Source organism: Pelophylax lessonae, assembly GCF_965119305.1.
Source record: "Pelophylax lessonae genome assembly, chromosome: 6".
In the NCBI taxonomy this organism is placed as follows: Eukaryota; Metazoa; Chordata; class Amphibia; order Anura; family Ranidae; genus Pelophylax; species Pelophylax lessonae.
Window position 1 is genome coordinate 296565973 of NC_138773.1, and position 21433 is coordinate 296587405.

The 21433-nt window shown below is 46.1% G+C and overlaps 1 protein-coding gene across 1 annotated transcript in view; it reads left to right on the forward strand.

Annotated features, from left to right (window-relative positions):
* CHPF (chondroitin polymerizing factor) overlaps nt 1–21433 on the forward strand; it is a 77611-nt gene that overhangs the window by 45633 nt on the left and 10545 nt on the right. Inside the window, exons 2-3 of the mRNA XM_082260954.1 lie at nt 6432–6996; nt 18425–18607. Of these exons, the coding sequence (XP_082117080.1) occupies nt 6432–6996; nt 18425–18607 (748 nt within the window). The remainder of the gene's footprint in view (nt 1–6431; nt 6997–18424; nt 18608–21433) is intronic.

A 21433-nucleotide genomic window follows, 5' to 3' on the forward strand; every position in this document is an offset into this window, starting at 1 on the left:
CCCATGTGTTGATGGGGCAAACGGGTGGGATGGGATACCCCCCATGTGTTGATGGGGCAAACGGGTGGGATGGGATACCCCCCATGTGTTGATGGGGCAAACGGGTGGGATGGGATACCCCTCCAATGTGTTGATGGGGCAAACGGGTGGGATGGGATACCCCTCCAATGTGTTGATGGGGCAAACGGGTGGGATGGGATACCCCCCATGTGTTGATGGGGCAAACGGGTGGGATGGGATACCCCCCATGTGTTGATGGGGCAAACGGGTGGGATGGGATCCCCCTCCAATGTGTTGATGGGGCAAACGGGTGGGATGGGATCCCCCTCCAATGTGTTGATGGGGCAAACGGGTGGGATGGGATCCCCCTCCAATGTGTTGATGGGGCAAACGGGTGGGATGGGATACCCCTCCAATGTGTTGATGGGGCAAACGGGTGGGATGGGATACCCCCCATGTGTTGATGGGGCAAACGGGTGGGATGGGATACCCCCCATGTGTTGATGGGGCAAACGGGTGGGATGGGATACCCCTCCAATGTGTTGATGGGGCAAACGGGTGGGATGGGATCCCCCTCCAATGTGTTGATGGGGCAAACGGGTGGGATGGGATCCCCCTCCAATGTGTTGATGGGGCAAACGGGTGGGATGGGATCCCCCTCCAATGTGTTGATGGGGCAAACGGGTGGGATGGGATCCCCCTCCAATGTGTTGATGGGGCAAACGGGTGGGATGGGATCCCCCTCCATGTGTTGATGGGGCAAACGGGTGGGATGGGATCCCCCTCCATGTGTTGATGGGGCAAACGAGCAATCTCACAGAGATGACTGTATTCCCCCCCTGACAAAGCCTTTTATCTACTTTTCTCTCCAGAAGGGTGGTACCATCCTTGTTTAGGCATCTGGGGTCACCATCACCATCTCCTTCTTGGAGTAGGGTATTTGGTTTAGAGAAGACAGTCCTGTAAATTGTGCCTGTGTTTAGAACAGATCCGCCCCTGCTTGAGCCTCTCGCCTTGTGAGTTTTACAATGTTCGTCTGATCACCGGGGGAGAGAAGACTGAGGAAATGTCTCATCCTGTCTGCAGCAGACTGACCTCCTCTTGGCCTTGATGAAGTCACATGACTGGAGCTCAATGGTGGCTTTTTAATGAGTGGAATTTTTTTTTTTTTTTTTTTTTTTAAATATTGCGATGTCAGACAAATTGATTCAGACTTGTACGGTTACTGAATGTCCATTGTAATGAGTTTTGAGGTCGTTGTGCTGGTCCAGTTAAATAAAATAGATTTCATGTCTTTAGAGTACACTCAGGATTGGTGCTTCGGGACTGTGCTGCCAACACACACCCACAGCCATGTATTCAGTGTGAACGAGTCCTTGGGGGATAGTGGACATGTTTGATGTGATAATGGGCAGCTATGAATATTGCTGGATCTGTACTTAGCGTCTATATTTAGCGATGTGGGGTTAAAGTTTACTCCAGGTCCTCTACAAGCAGGTGATTGTTCTGCAGGGGGGAGGGGGGCTAGCTTTGCCTTATGGCGGACGCCTGTCCATTCCCCTCCCGCTCTCCGGAGTGCGCTCTGCTCCTTCTCCAACTCAAAGACACTATTTACAGCCATGACAGAACGCAGATGTCAGAGCCGGCCTTGGGAAGTGATAAAAGGAAAGGAACAAAACACAAACAGTTTATTGTTAGGGCTTGCTTCTTAGGTTTGGTAGACATCTCAGGCCTTCCAGCTTCATGGATACCTGTGCTGAAATCAAGCGTGCTGTACTAGCATCTGCGGTCAGAGTGTATACAGTATAGCTTACATGGGGGAATGGTTAGGCCCCCCCCAGCCCTTATGTCACCGGTGTCTTCTGAGCTCAAAAGTAACGCACTTGATTATACTTGAAGTTCATCCAAAATGGTTTGGGCCTTTGTTTTACTGCTGTCCTTTCCCGATCATCCACCTGAATTTTTCCATTGTGTCCAGACATTGCTGTACACGTGCCGTGGTAATTTAAGGGGTATGTTCACCTTAGGAAAAAAATTAAGATGAGTTCACATACTATACACAACTGACACCCCCCCCCCTGAAGTCCATGATGTACTTGCCTGCCATGGGGGGTGAGCTGTTGATGCCCACAGTGTTTCTGATTTCTCAGCATCAGCACGGAATCGCACTCTGAACCGTCACAGAAGCCTTGCAAGGAGAAGTGTAGGGATTCCAAATTCCATGGACCACTACACCAGGCTGGGCCCATCAAAAACAATGAGTACTAGGCTTAGGCTCCATTCACACCTGAGCGTTTGTTTTTAGGGGCTTTTTTTTTTTTTTTTTTTTTTGCAGGTGTTTTTTGCAGGTGTTTGGAAGCAGGCATTGACATCTAACAAATGCTTGTAATCTGCCAAAAAAGAAGCTCATGATCTTTTTTGAGCTTCAGGCCTTTTTCTTCAGGCGACAAAGCGCTCGGATATGAACGGGGGCTATTGAAATGAATGGGATTTTGCTTGTTGGGCATTTTGAGACTTCAGAGATGAGTGTTTTACGAACTGAAATACGCTCAGGTGTGAACAGAGCCTAAAGGCCCATACACACGATAAGAAAATCTGAAGGGAAAATTAGTCCAACCGATCTGCCGATTTTCGGATTGTTAGTATGGTGCTTTCGACAGCCGACTCAGACTTTTCGGGCAAAAAAATCCTGATGTGCAGGCTATAAAATTTTTGTCGTCCATAATACAACGTCCGATTTTCGACGGAAAAAAATCTAAGAGCAAGACTAGGCATGCTCAGAGACGAAAGAACACATACAAAGCAATCCAACACATGACATCACTTCTGAAGTAGAATTCTGTTGTGCGGGAAAATTCGTATGAAAATAACCTCTTCACTTTCCACATCAGACTAGCATGCAACAAAAAACGGACGACAGATCGTTCGATAATCTGATCGTGTGTACGGGGGGCTTAAGGCTCCAATCACACCTGAGCGTATCGTTTTCAGGCGTCTTTTTTTTTTTTTTTTTTTTTTGGGGGGGGTACTTTTTTTTAGGCGTTTTTTGCAGGTGTTTGGAGGCAGGCGTTTGACATCTAACAAATGCCTGTAACCTGCCAAAAAAGCTCATGTACTTTTTGAGCTTCAGGTGACAAAACAATCCTATCTGAACAGGGGGCCATTTAAATGAATGGGATTTTGCTTGTTGGGCACTTTGAGATTTTAGAGATGAGCGTTTTACGAGCTGAAAAACTCTCAGGTGTGAACAGGGCCTTACTGGATGCGCAGAGGTTAAATTCCTAGTGTAGATGTGGCCTTACACTAGCACTGTCCAACCTCCATTTTCCTTTTTATTTATTATTATTATTCAGGATTTATATAGTGCCAACAGATTGCACAGCGCTTTACAACATGAGGGCAAAGAGTAGAGTTTCAATACAGGAGGAATCGGGTCCTGCTTGTTAATGCATTTAGAGGTCATATCTAAATAGAAATGTATGTAATGATTTTTCAATTGTACCATTCATACCTGTTTTAGGTGCAGTCAGTCTAACTGCTAAACTAGAAAATAGATGCCCTCTGGGTCCGGGATCGTATTGGAAACTGTAAAATGCATGTAAACGTATCGAAGCGTTGCTAAAAGCAGGGACCGCTAATGCAGGAAAAGATCTCGAGGCACAAAAGTTTACTTCCCAAATAACCTCATCTGCATTTAGAAAAGCTAAATCATTGTGAATAGGACCTAGGAATGCCACCAAACAAGATCTGCTGGATGCACTTTATCTAATTGGCTTCTCTGATTAACAGCTGGACCTGAGGAAGCTGCTTAATCTGGTCTTGTAGCGTCTCCAGGTATAAGCGGCTTTCTCGGCTTCTACTTGTGTAGCGTTGGGGGTTAGCCATCATCTAGAGGTTGCAGGCCTGGGCTGTTGATATACAGTATTGCATTTACCTTTGTAAAATGCAGTGAAATTCCCAGGTCTTCCGCCAGCGGCGGATGGATGGTAATGGCATTTGTTATCAAAGCCTCCCGGATTGCAGCTTGTCTCTCTTGGCTTGCGTAAAATGCCATTGGATGTGATGGCTCATTGGCATTTGAAAGGGGAAATGCCATAAATTTCACAAGCTCCTTAACAATGACCAGGAATCCTTGCCAACCGTCTTGGTGCATTCTGAAGACTGGCATTGGTGCAATCCTCATGGATTAGTGAAGTGAACGGGAAAGGATCATTTGAATATTCGACATTTTCTATTTCCTATCTTTTTGTGCACGAATGTGCTGAGGAGACTGACGGGCAGGAATTGAATTCTCCAAATGATGATGGTTTTGGTGTGTTTTATAAATATTACATAAAATATAACTTTACTCCTGGTCTTAAACATTGTCAGTAGGCTTCCTTGAATGGATAATAGTAAGAACCGAAATGCTTCCCTTTTCTGGTAGAAAATGCTGCTCCAGTATCCAGTTAGTGCCATACACATGTCCGAAAGACTTAAAGGATAAGTTCTCTTTAAAAAAATAAATGCACATCTTCTTCTTTTTGCAGGTAAAGAGTGCATTTTTTTTTTTTTTTTTTTTTTTTATTAGAAGCCTACAAAGCATTGCACTTGCAATCAGCAGATCATGGGTGCAATACAGGACTCCTGTAAACTGTCTGTGTAAGCCGTGTGCCCGTACCTTGTATGGGCAGACAGTTCCACACCTACAGGAAGCATCAGTGAACTACCTAGAATACTCAACGCCCTGCTAGTTAATTGAGAACTACCTAGAGGATGGGAAAAGCAGCACAATCTTGGTATTTGCGGACGATACTAAGCTAAGCATGCCAATATCTTCTATGCAGGACGTTGAAACCTTACAAGCAGACCTAAACAAAATAACGGGGTGGGCAACTACATGGCAGATGGAAGTTTAATGTTGAAAAATGTAAGGTAATGCACTTGGGTGTCAGAAATATGAACACAAGTTACTCACTAGGCGGTAACCCTCTGAGTGAATCTAAGATGGAAAAGGATCTGGGGGTCCTAGTGGACAACAGGCTTGGCAGTGGCATGCAATGCCAAGCTGCTGCAAGCAAAGCCAACAGAATGCTGGCATATATTAAAAAAAAAAAAAAAAAAAAAAAAGGATTCACTCCAGAGATAAAGCGATTATTCTCCTACTCTACAAGATTAGTCTGGCCACATCTTGAATATGCTGTCCAGTTCTGGGCACCGGTCTAAGGAAGGATGTCCTGGAACTGAAGAGAGTCCAGAGAAGGGCAACAAAGATAATTAGGGGAATGGAGGACATCAGCTATGAGGAAAGACTACAAGCATTGAACTTCTCTGAAGAAACGCATGAGGGGATATGATATCAATGTACAAATACTGTACTGGTGATCTTAGCATAGGGAACAAACTTTTCAGAGAAAGGGAATTCAATAAGAGACTGGGCCACTCACTAAAACTAGAAGAAAAGTGGTTTAACTTTAAACTGCGTAAGGGGTTCTTTACTGTCAGAGCGGTAAGGATGTGGAATTCTCTTCCACAAGCACTGGTATCGACAGGGAGCATCGATAGTTTCAAAAAACCTTTTAGATGGGCACCTTAAAGACCAAAACATACAGGGGTATACAATGTACGATTAACAGCAAACACATCATAGGTTGAACTGGATGGGCTTTTTCTTTTTCTCAACCTCCCTAACTATGTAACTGTAAGTTTACAGCCACAAAGGTTGTCAATACTTTCTCCCCCATTCACAGAACTTTGAATAAATGATGTGGGTGTTTTTTTTTTTTTTTTTTTTTTTTTTTCTATTGTGACACAAGATTGGGGAGAAGATCCTAGACCCACTGTCACTACAGGCAGCGGATCGGGGATACTCTGCAGTAGTGGGAACGTATTACGTGTTCCACCCTAAAAACGGGTTGAATATGTGACATGTTCCAAAAGGAACTTATCCTTTTTAAAGAGGCATTCCAGGTATAGTGTTTACCTAAGTTACATTGGTCTAATCTTTTCCCAATGTAACTGAATAATAACCTACCTGGCTGATGTTCCTGGAAGCTGGAAAGTAGACACCACTACTCCAGTAATCGTCACTGGCTTCCATGCAATCTACATTTTAGATCTGGTTTGTGCCCCCCCCCTACCTGTATAGGTTGGTAAAACTATCTTTTCCTTGGACACATTTTGTTGGCTGCTTTCTTTGTAGACTTGGTGGCCCCTTTGTCCTTTGTATTTACCCAGCATAAACAGTTAAAACCTTTATACTGACCTGTGATAGGTTTTATAGAGCTCTATGAAGTTTACCTTTTTTGAGGAGTTTTTTTTACACAAAGCGAGCTCCTCCTTTCATTTATTTAGTTCTTTATAGTTCTTGCACTGGTCTATTTGCTTAAAGTTGACCTGCAGTCTTTGGTATCCTTGAATTCTTACATTGTACTTTTGCTTTCTCCTTGCAGATCTCGTTATATAAGCACAGAACTTGGAATAAGGGAGCGACTATTTGTTGGGGTCCTGACCTCCAAGACCACCCTGAACACTTTGGCAGTTGCTGTAAATAGGACACTTGGCCACAGGTTGGAGAAACTGGTGTACTTCACAGGTATGCGAGGCCGGAAACTGCCCCATGGGATGACAGTGGTGACTCATGGCGATGACCGGCCCATCTGGAACATGTACCAAACAATAAAGCATCTTCTGGATCACTATATTCAGGAATATGATTGGTTCTACCTGGTACAGGATGACACGTATACTGAGGCCCACAGAATCTCCCGTCTAGCCGCTCACCTCAGCATAGATGCCGATCTGTACCTGGGTCGACCAGAGGAGTTCATTGGAGGAGACACAGAGGGGCGCTACTGCTATGGCGGGTTTGGTTACTTGCTGTCTCGAAGCCTCCTAAAGAAGCTGCAGCCCCACCTTGAGAGTTGCCGCAATGATATCCTGAGTGCCAGACCTGACGAGTGGCTGGGACGGTGCATCATTGATTACACCCATGTCAACTGCGTGGAGGAACACGAGGTAAGTAACTTCACTGTGTTTTGTGCTGCTTCTAATATAGGATGAGTTCTGCTTTGTGTGAATGTGCTTTATCATTCATAAGACCTCCTAAATAAGACAAGTCAACTTCACCTCTTATATTTTATACTTGTACCATATAGACTAGGGCTGCACGATATTGGGGAAAAAAGTACATTGCGATATTTGGTTTTTAATGAGAGATATATATATATATATATATATATATATATATATATATATATATATATATATAATCGCAATATTTCTCTGAGTGGAATGCAGAAGACACTGACAGTGTGGAATAGGCAGAGTCTGTACTCACAGTGGTGGTAGGAGGTAGAAGAACATCCCCTCACCCAGTGCCAGCTCCGTATACACAGCACCCCGGACAGTCTCCGGAGAGCAGAGCTCAGCTCTCCGCCAGGGGATCCACACTTGTAGAACTTCTCCCGCCCGGACAGTCCGAGCCTTGTGTCGGAGCTGGAGTGTAGAGGAAGCGGGCTGAGTGAAGTGTCCCAGCAGTAGTACGGTAGCAGCCTTTGTCCCCCGGTGCTCCTCCGCCATGCTCCAGACGTCTCTCCCCCCTCTCCTGCTGCTTTGCACTGTAGCGCTCTGCAGCCTCTCCGCCGCCATGCAATACAGCCCTCCCAGCTCTGCCTCTAGTATCCAGCCGACCATTACTCCGCCCATTGTCTCTCCATTGAATCTATTTACAAAACATTACAGCCTGATCCCGCCCCCGATGCAGCCAGGAGAGACAATGGGCGGAGTAATGGTCAGCTGGATACTAGAGGCAAAGCTGGGAGGGCTGGATTGCATCGGGCTGGAGGGGCGGAGTTCCGATCACAGCCAAAAGAAAAACGGATGTGTCGGCTGCCAGCACTGTGAGTCCTCCCCAAGAGTCCCGACTTCTCCCTGCCTATGCTAAATATCGCGTCTTCGGCGATATGAATATCGCCCACGCCCGCAGAACGATAGTCGATATCACATCGACTATCGTTCAGCCCTAATATAGACTGTAGATTCTTCTCTCATTTGGTGCTGGTTCACACTATAGTGATGTCAGACATCGCATGTGATTTGAACCGCACGGCTATGCAAATCACATGCAATGTCTGTGCGATGCAAATTCAGCTATACAGATTGTATGGCTACATTTGCATTGCATTTAGACCAAAGTTGTGCAGGACCCTTTTTTTGATACGCACCAGAATCTGATCGCATGGGTGTCTACACCTATGCTATCTAATTTCTGTCCGTATTGACAGTTCACACTGCATTGTGAACTAATTTGGGGGTGTCATTAACTTTGTATCGACACTCACAGCAGTTCGCATACAGCAGTGTGACCTGCCTGCGAGTCGGGTGCGATGCGGGGACCCGCAGTTGATTTGCAGTTCCCGCATCGCACCAGTGTTAACTGCCACTTATATACACATCTTCCTGGCTATAAATACAGCACATGGAGCCTGAGTATTTTAAAGTGTATCTAAATTCAAGCAAATTCAAGCAAACAAACTAAACGTATAGCAGCCTACTAGTCTAGCCGTCACTACATTCATTTTTGATAAGAATACACAAGGGTGTATAAAATTTTGGCAACTAGTATGCATGATCCTGTTGGCAGAGGTTGGCAGCATGATCCTGTGTAGAAGAAAAAAAAAAAAAAAATTCTTTGTCACGTGAAAGGTTTACATGTGTACAGTGTAAATTACTTTGTTAAGATGTAGGTTTCTGCCTAGCATCCTTTTTGTTTGGTTTCAGAATAAATTCACTAGCGTCTGTCTTCTGTTGCTAGGATGCATTTGGCTTTCTGCTGCCTAGTGTCCTCCTGTTGCTAGGATGCAGGTGGCTTTCTGCTGCCTAGTGTCCTCCTGTTGCTAGGATGCAGTTGGCTTTCTGCTGCCTTGTGTCCTGTTGCTAGGATGCAGTTAGCTTTCTGCTGGCTAGTGTCTTCCTGTTGCTAGGATGCAGGTGGCTTTCTGCTGCCTAGTGTCATCCTGTTGCTAGGATGCAGGTGGCTTTCTGCTGCCTAGTGTCGTCCTGTTGCTAGGATGCAGGTGGCTTTCTGCTGCCTATTGTCCTCCTGTTGCTAGGATGCAGGTGGCTTTCTGCTGCCTAGTGTCGTCCTGTTGCTAGGATGCAGGTGGCTTTCTGCTGCCTAGTGTCGTCCTGTTGCTAGGATGCAGGTGGCTTTCTGCTGCCTATTGTCCTCCTGTTGCTAGGATGCAGGTGGCTTTCTGCTGCCTAGTGTCTTCCTGTTGCTAGGATGCAGGTGGCTTTCTGCTGCCTATTGTCCTCCTGTTGCTAGGATGCAGTTGGCTTTCTGCTTCCTAGTGTCCTCCTGTTGCTAGGATGCAGTTGGCTTTCTGCTTCCTAGTGTCCTCCTGTTGCTAGGATGCAGGTGGCTTTCTGCTGCCTAGTGTCCTCCTGTTGCTAGGATGCAGGTGGCTTTCTGCTGCCTATTGTCCTCCTGTTGCTAGGATGCAGTTGGCTTTCTGCTTCCTAGTGTCCTCCTGTTGCTAGGATGCAGGTGGCTTTCTGCTGCCTAGTGTCCTGTTGCTAGGATGCAGGTGGCTTTCTGCTGCCTAGTGTCTTCCTGTTGCTAGGATGCAGGTGGCTTTCTGCTGCCTAGTGTCCTCCTGTTGCTAGGATGCAGTTGGATTTCTGCTGCCTAGTGTCCTCCTGTTGCTAGGATGCAGGTGGCTTTCTGCTCCTTGGCGTCATCCTATTGCTAAAACACAGGTGGCTTCTGCTGCTTGGCATCCTCTGGCTAGGATGAAGACAGTCTCTACTGCCTAGCATCTTTCTGTTGCTGGGATGCTGACTACCTTTGTTGCTAGGATGCAGGCAGCTTCTAAAGCAATTTTTAAGGTCCCAATAGGGTGCATTTGCAGCTACACTGCATTGTAAGCAAGGGTACTGAGGGCCCACCCACCCACCGTGAGTGTTGTAGAGAAGAGCAGAGCGCCTGCTGTTGGTGGGATAAGTAAAGTAAAATGTTCCCCTAGATAAAATGAGCATTTAACCCTTGCAGTAGAGAGGGAGACCCAGCTGCAAGGTTAACGTTTGAAATTTCATTGAGATTGGATTTAAACAAATGGCTTTCAAGGATCCCTGGGAAACTCCATTATGAAAGGTGCAGTTGTTGGGTTAATCTTCACCATGGTACTGTTGGATGGGGTCTCAGCATTTTTCGTAGTCTAACAGACAGTATGTGTAAGTAAAGTATAGGTACGTGTGCTCCTGTGTGTATGCAGAAGAGGAGTCGTGCTGTTCTCCGGTCCTGCGGCCTCCCAACCCCTCCTATATAAGGCCAGCTTTGTATACTCTACTGACGGACTGCAGTTACTGTGCCGGGTCTGCAGGAACAACATGATCTGACATGGCCAAGACTGAATACAAATGGCTTGATGTAGACTAAATAGAGAACAGATGGAATGGTTTGGTCAGGTTTTTTTTTTTTTTTTTGTATTTTTTTTTTTTTTTTCATTCTTTTTAAATAAAGTTTTTCAGCTTACAATTTTAAATGGTGGTCTGTTTGACATGGGCAACAGCTCCACCATTGCTCCAGCTTTCAGTCACTCTGTTTTTCACTTGCAGAGGCATTTAAAAGTGTAAAATAATGAGATGATCATTGCTCAATTGCTCTGGCTGAGTTCCCATTGGGCTAGTTCAGGCGGTAGATGCCTGTCGGCCAATTGGCTGATTTTGAACAGAAAAACTGATGGGATAGTTTTCAAAATGTGCAGTTGCTGTTTGTTCTGCAGAGAGCCATTACTGGAACTCCCTGCCCTCTTCTCTTGTCCCTCCATTCATTTACCCACTTGGGTACCAGCCTGAATATACCCCTTCCTTATCCGTACACTTTTTTTTTTTTCACGTCTCAGTACTCTGATAGTTTGGCTGATGTTCACTCAGTCATGCAACATTGTACTCCAATTAATTTTTTATACTTTATTTTATTTTTTATCTGTATTTAATATTTTTTTTTTTTTTTACTTTTTGAAAGAAATAACAAACCTTGATACTTTTTCAAAATAAGACCCTACACGGGTTGTGTGTGGGTTTCTTCTTCTTTTTTTTTTTTTCTTGCAGTTATTTTTGGAAATTAAGAATCATGCTGGTTTTGAGGGAGATGAACATGGGGGGGGGGGCGGGATAATTTGCAGGCTGAGGGAGGTGAATGGGTAATAAACACCTAGAGAGGCAGGTTAAGTGCCGGTTCACACCACTGCGGGTGTGGAGTAGGGCTGCTGAATATAATCGCCGAATCGATGCATCGCGATGCGACCCTTCGCGATTCTGCATCGATTCGGGGGTGGTTGAATAATCAATTACCTAATGACCAGAGCCAAGCATTCCTCCTTACCAGAGCCTGTTATACTACAACTAGGGGGACTACAGAGCCCAGCATTCCTCCTTACCAGAGCCTGCTATACTACAACTAGGGGGACTACAGAGCCCAGCATTCCTTCTTACCAGAGCCTGCTATACTACAACTAGGGGGACTACAGAGCCCAGCATTCCTCCTTACCAGGGCCTACGGTCCTACAACTAGCATCAGGTAACTCTTCTAACCTGATGTGGCCTGCTCTAAAGGGGGATCTATGAGGGGACCTGCTCTACTAAAGGGGATCTATGGGGGGACCTGCTCTACTAAAGGGGGATCTCTGTGGATGCTGGCCTGCTCTAAAGGGGATCTATGGCGACCCTGCACTAAAGGGGATCTATTCCATAAATCCTCCTTTAGAGCAGGGTCCCCATAGATCCCCCTTTAGAGCTCAGTTCCCCTGGATCCCCTTTAGGACAGGCCCAGGCTCCCCATAGATCCCCCCTTTAGAGAAGGGTCCCCATAGATCCCCCCTTTAGAGAAGGGTCCCCATAGATCCCCCCTTTAGAGAAGGGTCCCCATAGATCCCCCCCTTTAGAGAAGGGTCCCCATAGATCCCCCCTTTAGAGAAGGGTCCCCATAGATCCCCCCTTTAGAGAAGGGTCCCCATAGATCCCCCCTTTAGAGAAGGGTCCCCATAGATCCCCCCTTTAGAGAAGGGTCCCCATAGATCCCCCCTTTAGAGAAGGGTCCCCATAGATCCCCCCTTTAGAGAAGGGTCCCCATAGATCCGCCTTTAGAGCAGGGTCCCCATAGATCCGCCTTTAGAAAAGGGTCCCCATAGTAATCGTGATGCATCGCGGAATCAAATCGCGACCCTAATAATCGTAATCGAATCGTGAGGTAAGTGAAGATGCGCAGCCCTAGTGCGGAGATCGCATGTAATTCGGAGCGCACTGCTCCTTCATAAGTGCCGGTTCACACTTGTGCGATGCGGGAAGGCTGCGAATTCGCAGCCTTTTCCCGCATCGCATCCACACAAGAGGCAGTTCACACTGCCATATGCGATACGCAGGGGGTGTCAATTAAATGTTAACGACACCCCCAGTTTGATCGCATATCGCAGTGCGATCTGACAGTTCGCACAGGATCGGATCGCACAAGTGTGAACCACTGTGCGATCCGATCCTGATGCGGCTGAAAAAAGGGTCATGTGCGACTTTTGTGCGGGTGCAGTGCGAATTTCAGCCATACAAAGTGTATGGCTGAATTCGCAATTCGCATCCGCACAGGAGATCGCATGTAATGAAGGAGCAGTGCGCTCCGAATTACATGCGATCTCTGCACCCGCAGTAGTGTGAACCGGCACTTACATGCGATCTCCTGTGCGGATGCAAATTCAGCCATACACTTTGTATGGCTGAAATTCGCACTGCACCCGCACAAGACGCACAGGACCCTTTTTTTTTTTTTTTCAGCCGCATCAGGATCGGATCGCACAGTGGTTCACACTTGTGCGATCCGATCCTGTGCGAACTTTCAGATCGCACTGCGATATGCGATCAAACTGTCGTTAACATTTAATTGACACCCCCTGCGTATCGCATATGGCAGTGTGAACTGCCTCTTGTGCGGATGCAATGCGGGAGCAGGCTGCAAATTTGCAGCCTTCCCGCATCGCACAAGTGTGAACCGGCACTTAAGAAGACCTGGACAGGAGACTGTGATTAAAATAAAATGAATACATAATTGCTGCAGAAATTGACAGTGGAATAGAAGTAGTTCCAAATACAGGAGAGGAGGGAGCTGAAGAAGAAAACAAACCGTCAGTTAAAACTCCCTTCATGATTCTGATCTTAGTTCATTAATCTTCATTCATAAATACTACTTCTTACTTTGTTTTTTGTTTTTTTTTTTGTTCCATTTGTGAGGGAAAGGGGAGGACTCTCAGATGTAAACACAGGGGAGTGTTAACATTTGCGATTGCTGTGATGACCAGTCACAGCAATCACAAGGTACAGAGCTGCTTGGATCTCCCCTGTACACTGTGCCCTGAGCCATCTGATGACAGCTCAGATCATAGCCATTCACAGGAGCGCTGGCTGCCCAGGGAAGTTTTTCTGAAGTGCTATTTATAAACAGCAGGGGTAAAGTGGTTAAGCATGTAGGCAGCCTGCGCATGTGCATTGACAGCCTTTAGCAGGGGTCTTCAAACTATGGCCCTCCAGTTGTTCAGGAACTACAATTCCCATCATGCCTAGTCATGTCTGTGAATGTCAGAGTTTTACAATGCCTCATGGGATGTGAAGTCCTGCAACAGCTGGAGGGCCGTAGTTTGAGGATCCCTGGCCTAGAATAAGAGAATGGTCAGATCAGTGTATTAACCCAAAAACATCTTCTCTAACCTGAAAAGTAAAAACTAACAAAGCCAAAACATCTGAGAAGTTTATTCAGCAAGTACAGAAAATACCTGTTTGTGCTGAGAAATGCAGTGTCCTGGTCACTTCTCTCTGTATTAACTACTAATCCCATCAATCCATGATGTAATGCAGGGATCTCCAAACTACGGCCCTCCAGCTGTGTTAGAACTACACGTCCCATGAGGCATTGTAAAACTCTGACATTCATGGATGTGATTGGGCATGATGGGAATTGTAGTTCCTGAACAACTGGAGGGCCGTAGTTTAGAGACCCCTGATGTAATGGATGTAAACAAATGCAGTCCAGCCTAGTGTGACAGCCATGGCTCCCTCCATAGATGCAGTGGGGGGGGGGGGGGGGGGAAGCATAGATATGAAGACCGAAAGTGTTACTGGCAAGATCACCAGGTATAAATAAAGGAGAGAGCCTAAAAAAACAATAATAATGCAGCCACCACATCCAGGGACTGGTAAGCTTTAATAGATGAAAATTTTACTTCTGAGTTTAGATGTAATCCAAGCATTTGATCACCTTTAAAAAAACAAAAAAAGAAGAAAGCTCCTATGCAGCTTCCTTGCAGTGGGCACACATTTAGATGCCATCAGTTTAATGTATTGCAGAGGTCCAATTTGTTCAGCTGGCGGGGGGGGGGGGGGGGGGGGGGGGGTTGGGTGTTCAATGATTGCAGAGTTTAGCTTGAGTTCTCTGCTCAGCCTTCCCTGCAAAGAACCGTTTGCCATATATAGATTTTCTATGGCTGTGTATGTCCAGCCCTCTGAATGGGGCGCATTGTCTGCCTGTGTATAGGAATGTGCTGCTGCTGAATCTTCTGGCGGACATGAAGGATCTGCATTCCTCCTGGCGCTGTATGCCAGCCCTGTACCTATCACAAGCCAGTCTTTTTATTGCACCCCTCATGGTGACAAGGATACCTGTCCACACCATGCAGGTCTGATGTTCTGTCTCTGCAAACCTAAAGTTTTTATCTGTGACCCTTGCACGGGTAAAGGCCCTTTTTATACTGATGCATGTTTTTTCCTGCGTATATACCTTGCTAGAAAAACTGTTTTGCTTAAATTCCTATGGAGCTCTTCACACCACTGCGTTACAGGTGTGTGGTGCATTTTGAAAAGCGCTGCATCTTTTTAAAACCGCTCCAAACAAAGGCAGGTCCCCATTGAAATAAATGGAAAATGCATCAAAATCACAGTAAAAATGCACTGTTTTGCATTTTTGAATCGCATGTCCATTTTCCACAGGTGCAGGCAACCCAAAAATGCATCTGAAACCCAAATTGTGGCAGACGCATATGTGTCTTACCATGATTTTGCTACAGAGCAGTGTGAAAGGGCCCTTAGGAGCGAGAAAAGGGGGCCACTGCTAGGTTCTATCCATGTGTGTTGGTGTACAGGAGATGTACATGGTGATATTGGTTCCACTGCTGATAGGCAGGGTGACCTCTGTACAGGAACGATCAATGAGAGTGATGGGGAGATATTTTTTATAAAAATACAATCTTATCCTCTGAAAAGTTAGCTACTTTCCGATTTTGATTAGAGTTGGGAAGGGTTAAAGGGGGGCACCCGGAAGAAGCGGACTCGATGAGCTAGGTACATTTTACAACAGTGCCATCCTGTTGGACAATATTTACTATTGCTTCACTGCAGAGATCCATGCCGGGTGCCACCATATTGGAATGTTGCAATAGGCCGTAGGGCAGGGGTCTTCAAACTATGGCCCTCCAGTTGTTCAGGAACTACAATTCCCATCATACCTAGTCATGTCTGTGAATGTCGGAGTTTTACAATGTCTCATGGGATGTGTAGTTCTGCAACAGCTGCAGGGCCGTAGTTTGAGGATCCCTGTCGTAGGGGCAGGTGGGGTCCAATCCCTTAGTAAGTGGAAACATGAGTTCCTCTCCAGTCATGTTGGAAGGTACTGGAGAACCTGAGCATCCTATACAATATCTATCTTTTTCTAGATCAGGCATGTCCAACCTGCGGCCCAAGGGCCGCATGCGGCCCGGAACCTCAGGCAATGCGGCCCACTGCTTCCTGACAATTTTTTTTTTTTGCTAGGGAGAAAGGAAGTCGGGTCGGGGGCACTGCCACAGCAGCTTCCAACTAACGGTAGGCAGAGGCTGCCTCAGAAGGGGGAAGGCAGCATGTGCAGTGCTTCTGACTCCTACCACCATGACCACTTCAGATCACTGAAGTGGTCATGGTGGTTAGAGTGTTCCTTTATTATCACTCAGAAGAAGTAATCCTCTGTATACTGATTCCATTTCATTTGATCATCCTCTAGTTGTGTTAAATTAGTTCGGGGGGTGCAGCAGCGCGGGAGGGGACGCAGTGGCATTTTATTACTTATATACCTTAACTATAGTATATATTTTATATGCGGCCGAGAAAATTTCTCTACACTCAATGTGGCCCAGAGAAGCCAAAAGGTTGGACACCCAGGTTCTAGATGGTACAATATTTCCATGTAATTTTGAGGTTCCACTCACGTTTAGCGTTTTGTAGAGTCACTGCGAATCTGCCCGCAACCTGAAATCGCACTGCAAATGCAAAACGCATGCTCCGATGCCATTCGTTTTCTGCAGCACCTAAAATGCAGTGCAGTTTTGTCACGATTATGGAGTCAAATTGCAACCCGCATAGCTTGTTGGCTACAAAAGCGCAGGTGCTTCTTTTGGTTGACAAGCTTTGCAGGTTGTGGTTTGCCGCAATCGCCATAAGATTTATCATAGCAAAACCTCACTGCGACAATGAATGGCACCTAAACATGCGTTTTGCGACTGCAGTGTGAATTGAAGAAATTCTGCCCAGGGTCCCAAAACGCCAAATGTGAAGAGAGCCCGGTGCACGCTGCTGCTCCTAAACTCACATAGGAGCTATTGGGGTTTTTATTTATTATTTTATTGCCAAAGCTCCTGAACTTAACTCAGTTAAAGCCTGTGCCTATGCACACAGAGGATTTTACCGGAGTTTAGGAGTAGCAGGTTCTAGAGGAAGACCAAAGTCCTCTCCTGGACGCAGAAGAATTGCATTTCAGGAGAGGAGCTTTTAGGCATAAACACATCTATACGCTAATTGCGTTTAGCACTTCAGCATTTATTTCAGTGGCCAGAAGTTAGTTTGGGTGTCTATTTGGCCAGAATTTTAACTCCCCTAAACTGGTTTGAGTAAATGCAGCATAGGTGAGTTTCTTCAACACGGATTTTCTCCTGTCAGGGGAAACCGCTTTTACAATAAACCAGCATGCATGAAGCATAAGAGCCGTTTCACACCAGACGACCGATCGGGTCTAACTGTCAGTTTTTCAGGCAGACCCGGTCAGATCCTTCAGTATTTTCTATGGAGAGATAGGTGTCAATGGACATGTGTCCATTGACATCCGCCAACATCCGGTCCAATCCTGTCTGCTAAAAACAGATGGATGGTGGTCCGTTCTCCATCCATCTGGTGGATTGGATGGCAGTTGGGTGTAAATGGACAGGCGGTCCGTTTGCACCCATAGAGGAAAACTGGGTGTGTCTGAGGCCACTCTGAATAAGTGGAGAGGACAAGGATCAGCCATCCGCATGCTCAGCGGGGATCAGCGGACATATTCCTCGCGGATCAGGCGGACTCCCAATAGATCAAGAAAAACGAAAGATTTCCAGTCACAACTTACCAACCAGCCAGCGACCAAACAAATTGCACTGTCTAACAGTATGCGTTAAAAAACAGGGGTTTGGTTGCACACATTTGCAAATACATACGTAAGCTGCAGGCCCCGGCAAGGCACCCTGTAATCTGCAGTCCCTAACTCTACAATTTAAAGAGTCTCTACAATGAGAGCACATGCATTTAATGGGATAGATGGAGGACAGGTGACTAGAGGAGCCCACCCCTCCTTAAAGGCACAGGGTCACACTGAACACCCAGCACATCGCACAATGGCGGCAAAGGTGTCAATGTGTTGCCTGGCTCAATATAGATATCAACGATAATGCAAAAAGTGGTCACCCCCCCCTCCACCTATAACTGGTCTTAATGGTAAGGAGCACTGGAAGGGCGGACGCAGATCAAGAAAAATGAAGAGATTTCCAGTCACAACTTGCCAACCAGCCAGCGACCAACCGAATTGCACTGTCTAACAGTATGCGTTAAAAACAGGGGTTTGGTTGCACACATTTGCAAATACATGCATGTCCTCCATCTATCCCATTAAATGCATGTGCTCTCATTGTAGAGACTCTTTAAATTGTAGAGTTAGGGACTGCAGATATCAGGGTGCCTTGCCGCGGCCTGCAGCTTACGTATGTATTTGCAAATGTGTGCAACCAAACCCCTGTTTTTAACGCATACTGTTAGACAGTGCAATTCGGTTGGTCGCTGGCTGGTTGGTAAGTTGTGACTGGAAATCTCTTCGTTTTTCTTGATCTGCGTCCGCCCTTCTAGTGCTCCTTACCATTAAGACCAGTTATAGGTGGAGGGGGGTGACCACTTTTTGCATTATCGTAGACTCCAATAGAGCCTATTCCATGTGTAAGGGGCCTAATACTGCCGTGAGTTGCCTTCCTTTGTGACCTACATAGTGTGTCTGTGTGTGTGTGTGTGTGTGTGTGTGTGTGTGTGTGTGTGTGTGTCTCTCTCCTCCTAAATCCCTTTTTCTTCATTTCTGCAGGGGGTACGATACCGTTACTTTGAACTTGGAAAGAACGCAGACCTTGAAAGAGAGAACGACCCCCGCTTCAAAAACGCATTTACAGCTCACCCCGTTCTGGACCCCGTACAGATGTATCGCCTCCACAAGCACTTTGCACAGCTGGAGCTGGAGAGGACTTACCTGGAGATCGAGCAACTGCAGGTGAGCAATGGCAAATGTAACTGGAGCAAGGAAAAAGTTCCTCCTATTGCTTACATTTTCACATACACAGAAGAATGACAACCAGCTCTAGATTGCTGTAGGCAGCACCTCCATTTTTCTCTGCGTTGGAGTTGAAGGCTTGAGGCTGCATCGTTTTATCACCAGTTTTTTTTTTTTTGACTCAGTGGGAGGCTATGGCGGCTCCCTAGCTTCATTAGTTTATATGCTGGCCTAGAACTAGACATCCCGTGTATGCAAATGTTGACTTCTAAGACTCATCCCCTTCTGCAATGCAAGCTTCCTTGTTGATCAGAAAGGCTGAGCTTTGACCTCCAGCTTAACGCCAGCAGCCTCCATCTGTAAAAAAAAAAGCGGCCCGTTGACTATCTTAAACCCTTGATTTCATCGTTTGCTGTGTAACCCCTAGAATCAGTTTGCTTTAGGCAGCCAGGAAAGTGTGGCATTCAGTAGGCCTTCACACCATGACAAGACGGGAGACATCATCACCCCATGTAAGCTTGGAAGCCAAGTGTTTTGCAGCTGCTGTGGTGGATGAAGGAGCAGTGCGGGAGGGTTGTGAGGCTTCGTTTCCACTATTGCGACTCGTTGTGCGACTTGACACATGTCAAGTCGCACAGCAAGTCAAAAGCCATTAATTTCCATTGGGCCCGTTATAACTGCCGCGACTTGAGTTGCGGTGACTTCAAAAGTAGTTTGTGCACTACTTTTGGGCCGACTTCAATGCGACTTCCCTCTATAATGAGGGACAAGTCGCACTGAAAGCCGCAAACAACTTTCACTACGAAGTCGTGCTAGAAGTAGCACGACTTCGTAGCCGCGATAGTGGAAATGGAGCCTGAAGATGAAAAGTAGGTGGTGAGGGGTGTGCTTTAAAGAGAGCCTGTAATTTTTGCTCTGATTGGACAACTTGACCTGGTCTGTTTAATACCAAACTCCCAGGTTTGATTCAACTTTGGATTCTTTGGACCAAACTGGTCTAAACAAATTGTTTCCTTCGCTAACAGATGTGCTTGTTGGGAGCACTGTATTGACCAGTGATGAACCTTAGCACCCCAAATATTTTGGAACTACATTTCCCATGATGCTTAACTACACTACATGGGAAATGTAGTTTCAAAACATATGGGGTGCCAAGGCTCGCCATCACTGGTATAGACTGTATGTAGCTTCCGCTAAGTGAGGTATACAAGGCTCTGTTCTTTGCAGCGGGATGGAGACTTACCATCCTGTTACAGGAACAAAATTGAGGTGAGCTTAGCGCCAGTTGAGTTGAGGAAGCTTTGTAGTTTCTGAATGAATTCAAGGCTTCCACTGAATGGCAGAGCTGGAGAGGTGAGTGGATGATAATGTCACAATCTTCAACTCTCAATCAGAGGAAGCCTTGTATTCATTCATAAAATACCAAACTGCTTCTGAGTGGCTGACCGGAACTCAGCCCATCTCGAGTTTGTTCCAGGAATGGAATGGGAAGTCTCTGTCCTGCTGCTGGAACAGAGCCCTGCATACTGTATGTAGCGAATGTTTTATACAGCGCTGACAGCGAACACCTCTGTTGGTAAGGAAGATAATTTGTTTAAACCGGCTTGGTCCAAATGAACTATTTTAATGTTAAACTAAACTTGGAGTTCTGCTTTAAAGTGTGAGGGCAGCGTGATATGCTTTTTAAAGTGTATGTAAACCCAAAATGTATTTTTCAGTAAATTTGACATTATGCCTCACTGCATAGTTTCCTTAAATTGGTAGTAAAAAAAATATAAAAATTTCCTCCTGTAAAGCAATGTCATAATGTGCTAGTGTGCGTCGCATACTAGCACATTATGTGAAACTTCCCTAAAATTAAGCCCTCCAGTGGCATGCTGTCACTGCTGATAGTGCTTCCAGGTTGGCGTGCTCCAGTCCTTTGATTGGACGAGCCGCAATGGCGTGACTCTCTCATGCTTGCATGCGGGAGACACTCTTCATGGCAGCGGGCTCTGTAGGAACGGCACAGGTATGCAGTTCTTTCAGAGCGCATGCGCTGGTGACGTCACTGGCCCATTTATAAATATCTCCTAAACCGTGCACGTTTAGGAAATTATAGTACTTATAGGTAATCCTTATTACAGGCTTACCTGTAGGTAAAGATCCATCCATGGGAGGTTTACTGCCACTTTAAGCAAATGATAATTTGTGAATCTTGCAGAATTTCTTACCTGGAGATGCTGGCATTGAGCCACCACCTTACAATGTGCAGCCTTGTCTGTCTGCCATGCAAGCGGCTTCAACTGCCCATTGCACTGCCTAATGTGATGGACCAGACAGGCAGCCCAGTGGCCAACTTAAGGATTTCACATGTCACACTGACAACACTGCTGCTGATTACAAGGTAAATGTTGTCAGCCTGTAGCAGGTTGTGCACTTACTGGCTGGTTTTCCAAGGAAGAAGCATTGCAGCAGATTCACAGAAACTGTTTGCTTTAGGAAACTGTATAGAATGAGGCTTGATGCCAAACCATACTGAGAAAAACATTTGGTGTTTTACATACATTAGGAGGCTCACAAAAGGGAACATCTGACCTGATTTAGGCACACTGGCTCCATGACCTCTTAGTATTATCCTATTCTGTCCCGTGTCTATTTAACCACTTACGGACCGCCCACCGTGTATTTAAGTCGGTACTTTGATGTTAAATACCGACATAGATAGCTGCCATAACCCCCAGTCTTTTTTTAAAACGGCGCGTGGTCCTTTTAAACAGAAGGGTGGTCCCAGCGGCGTATTCACCGGGGGATCACCTTTATGGGTGGTGGGAGAGGTGCCTCATG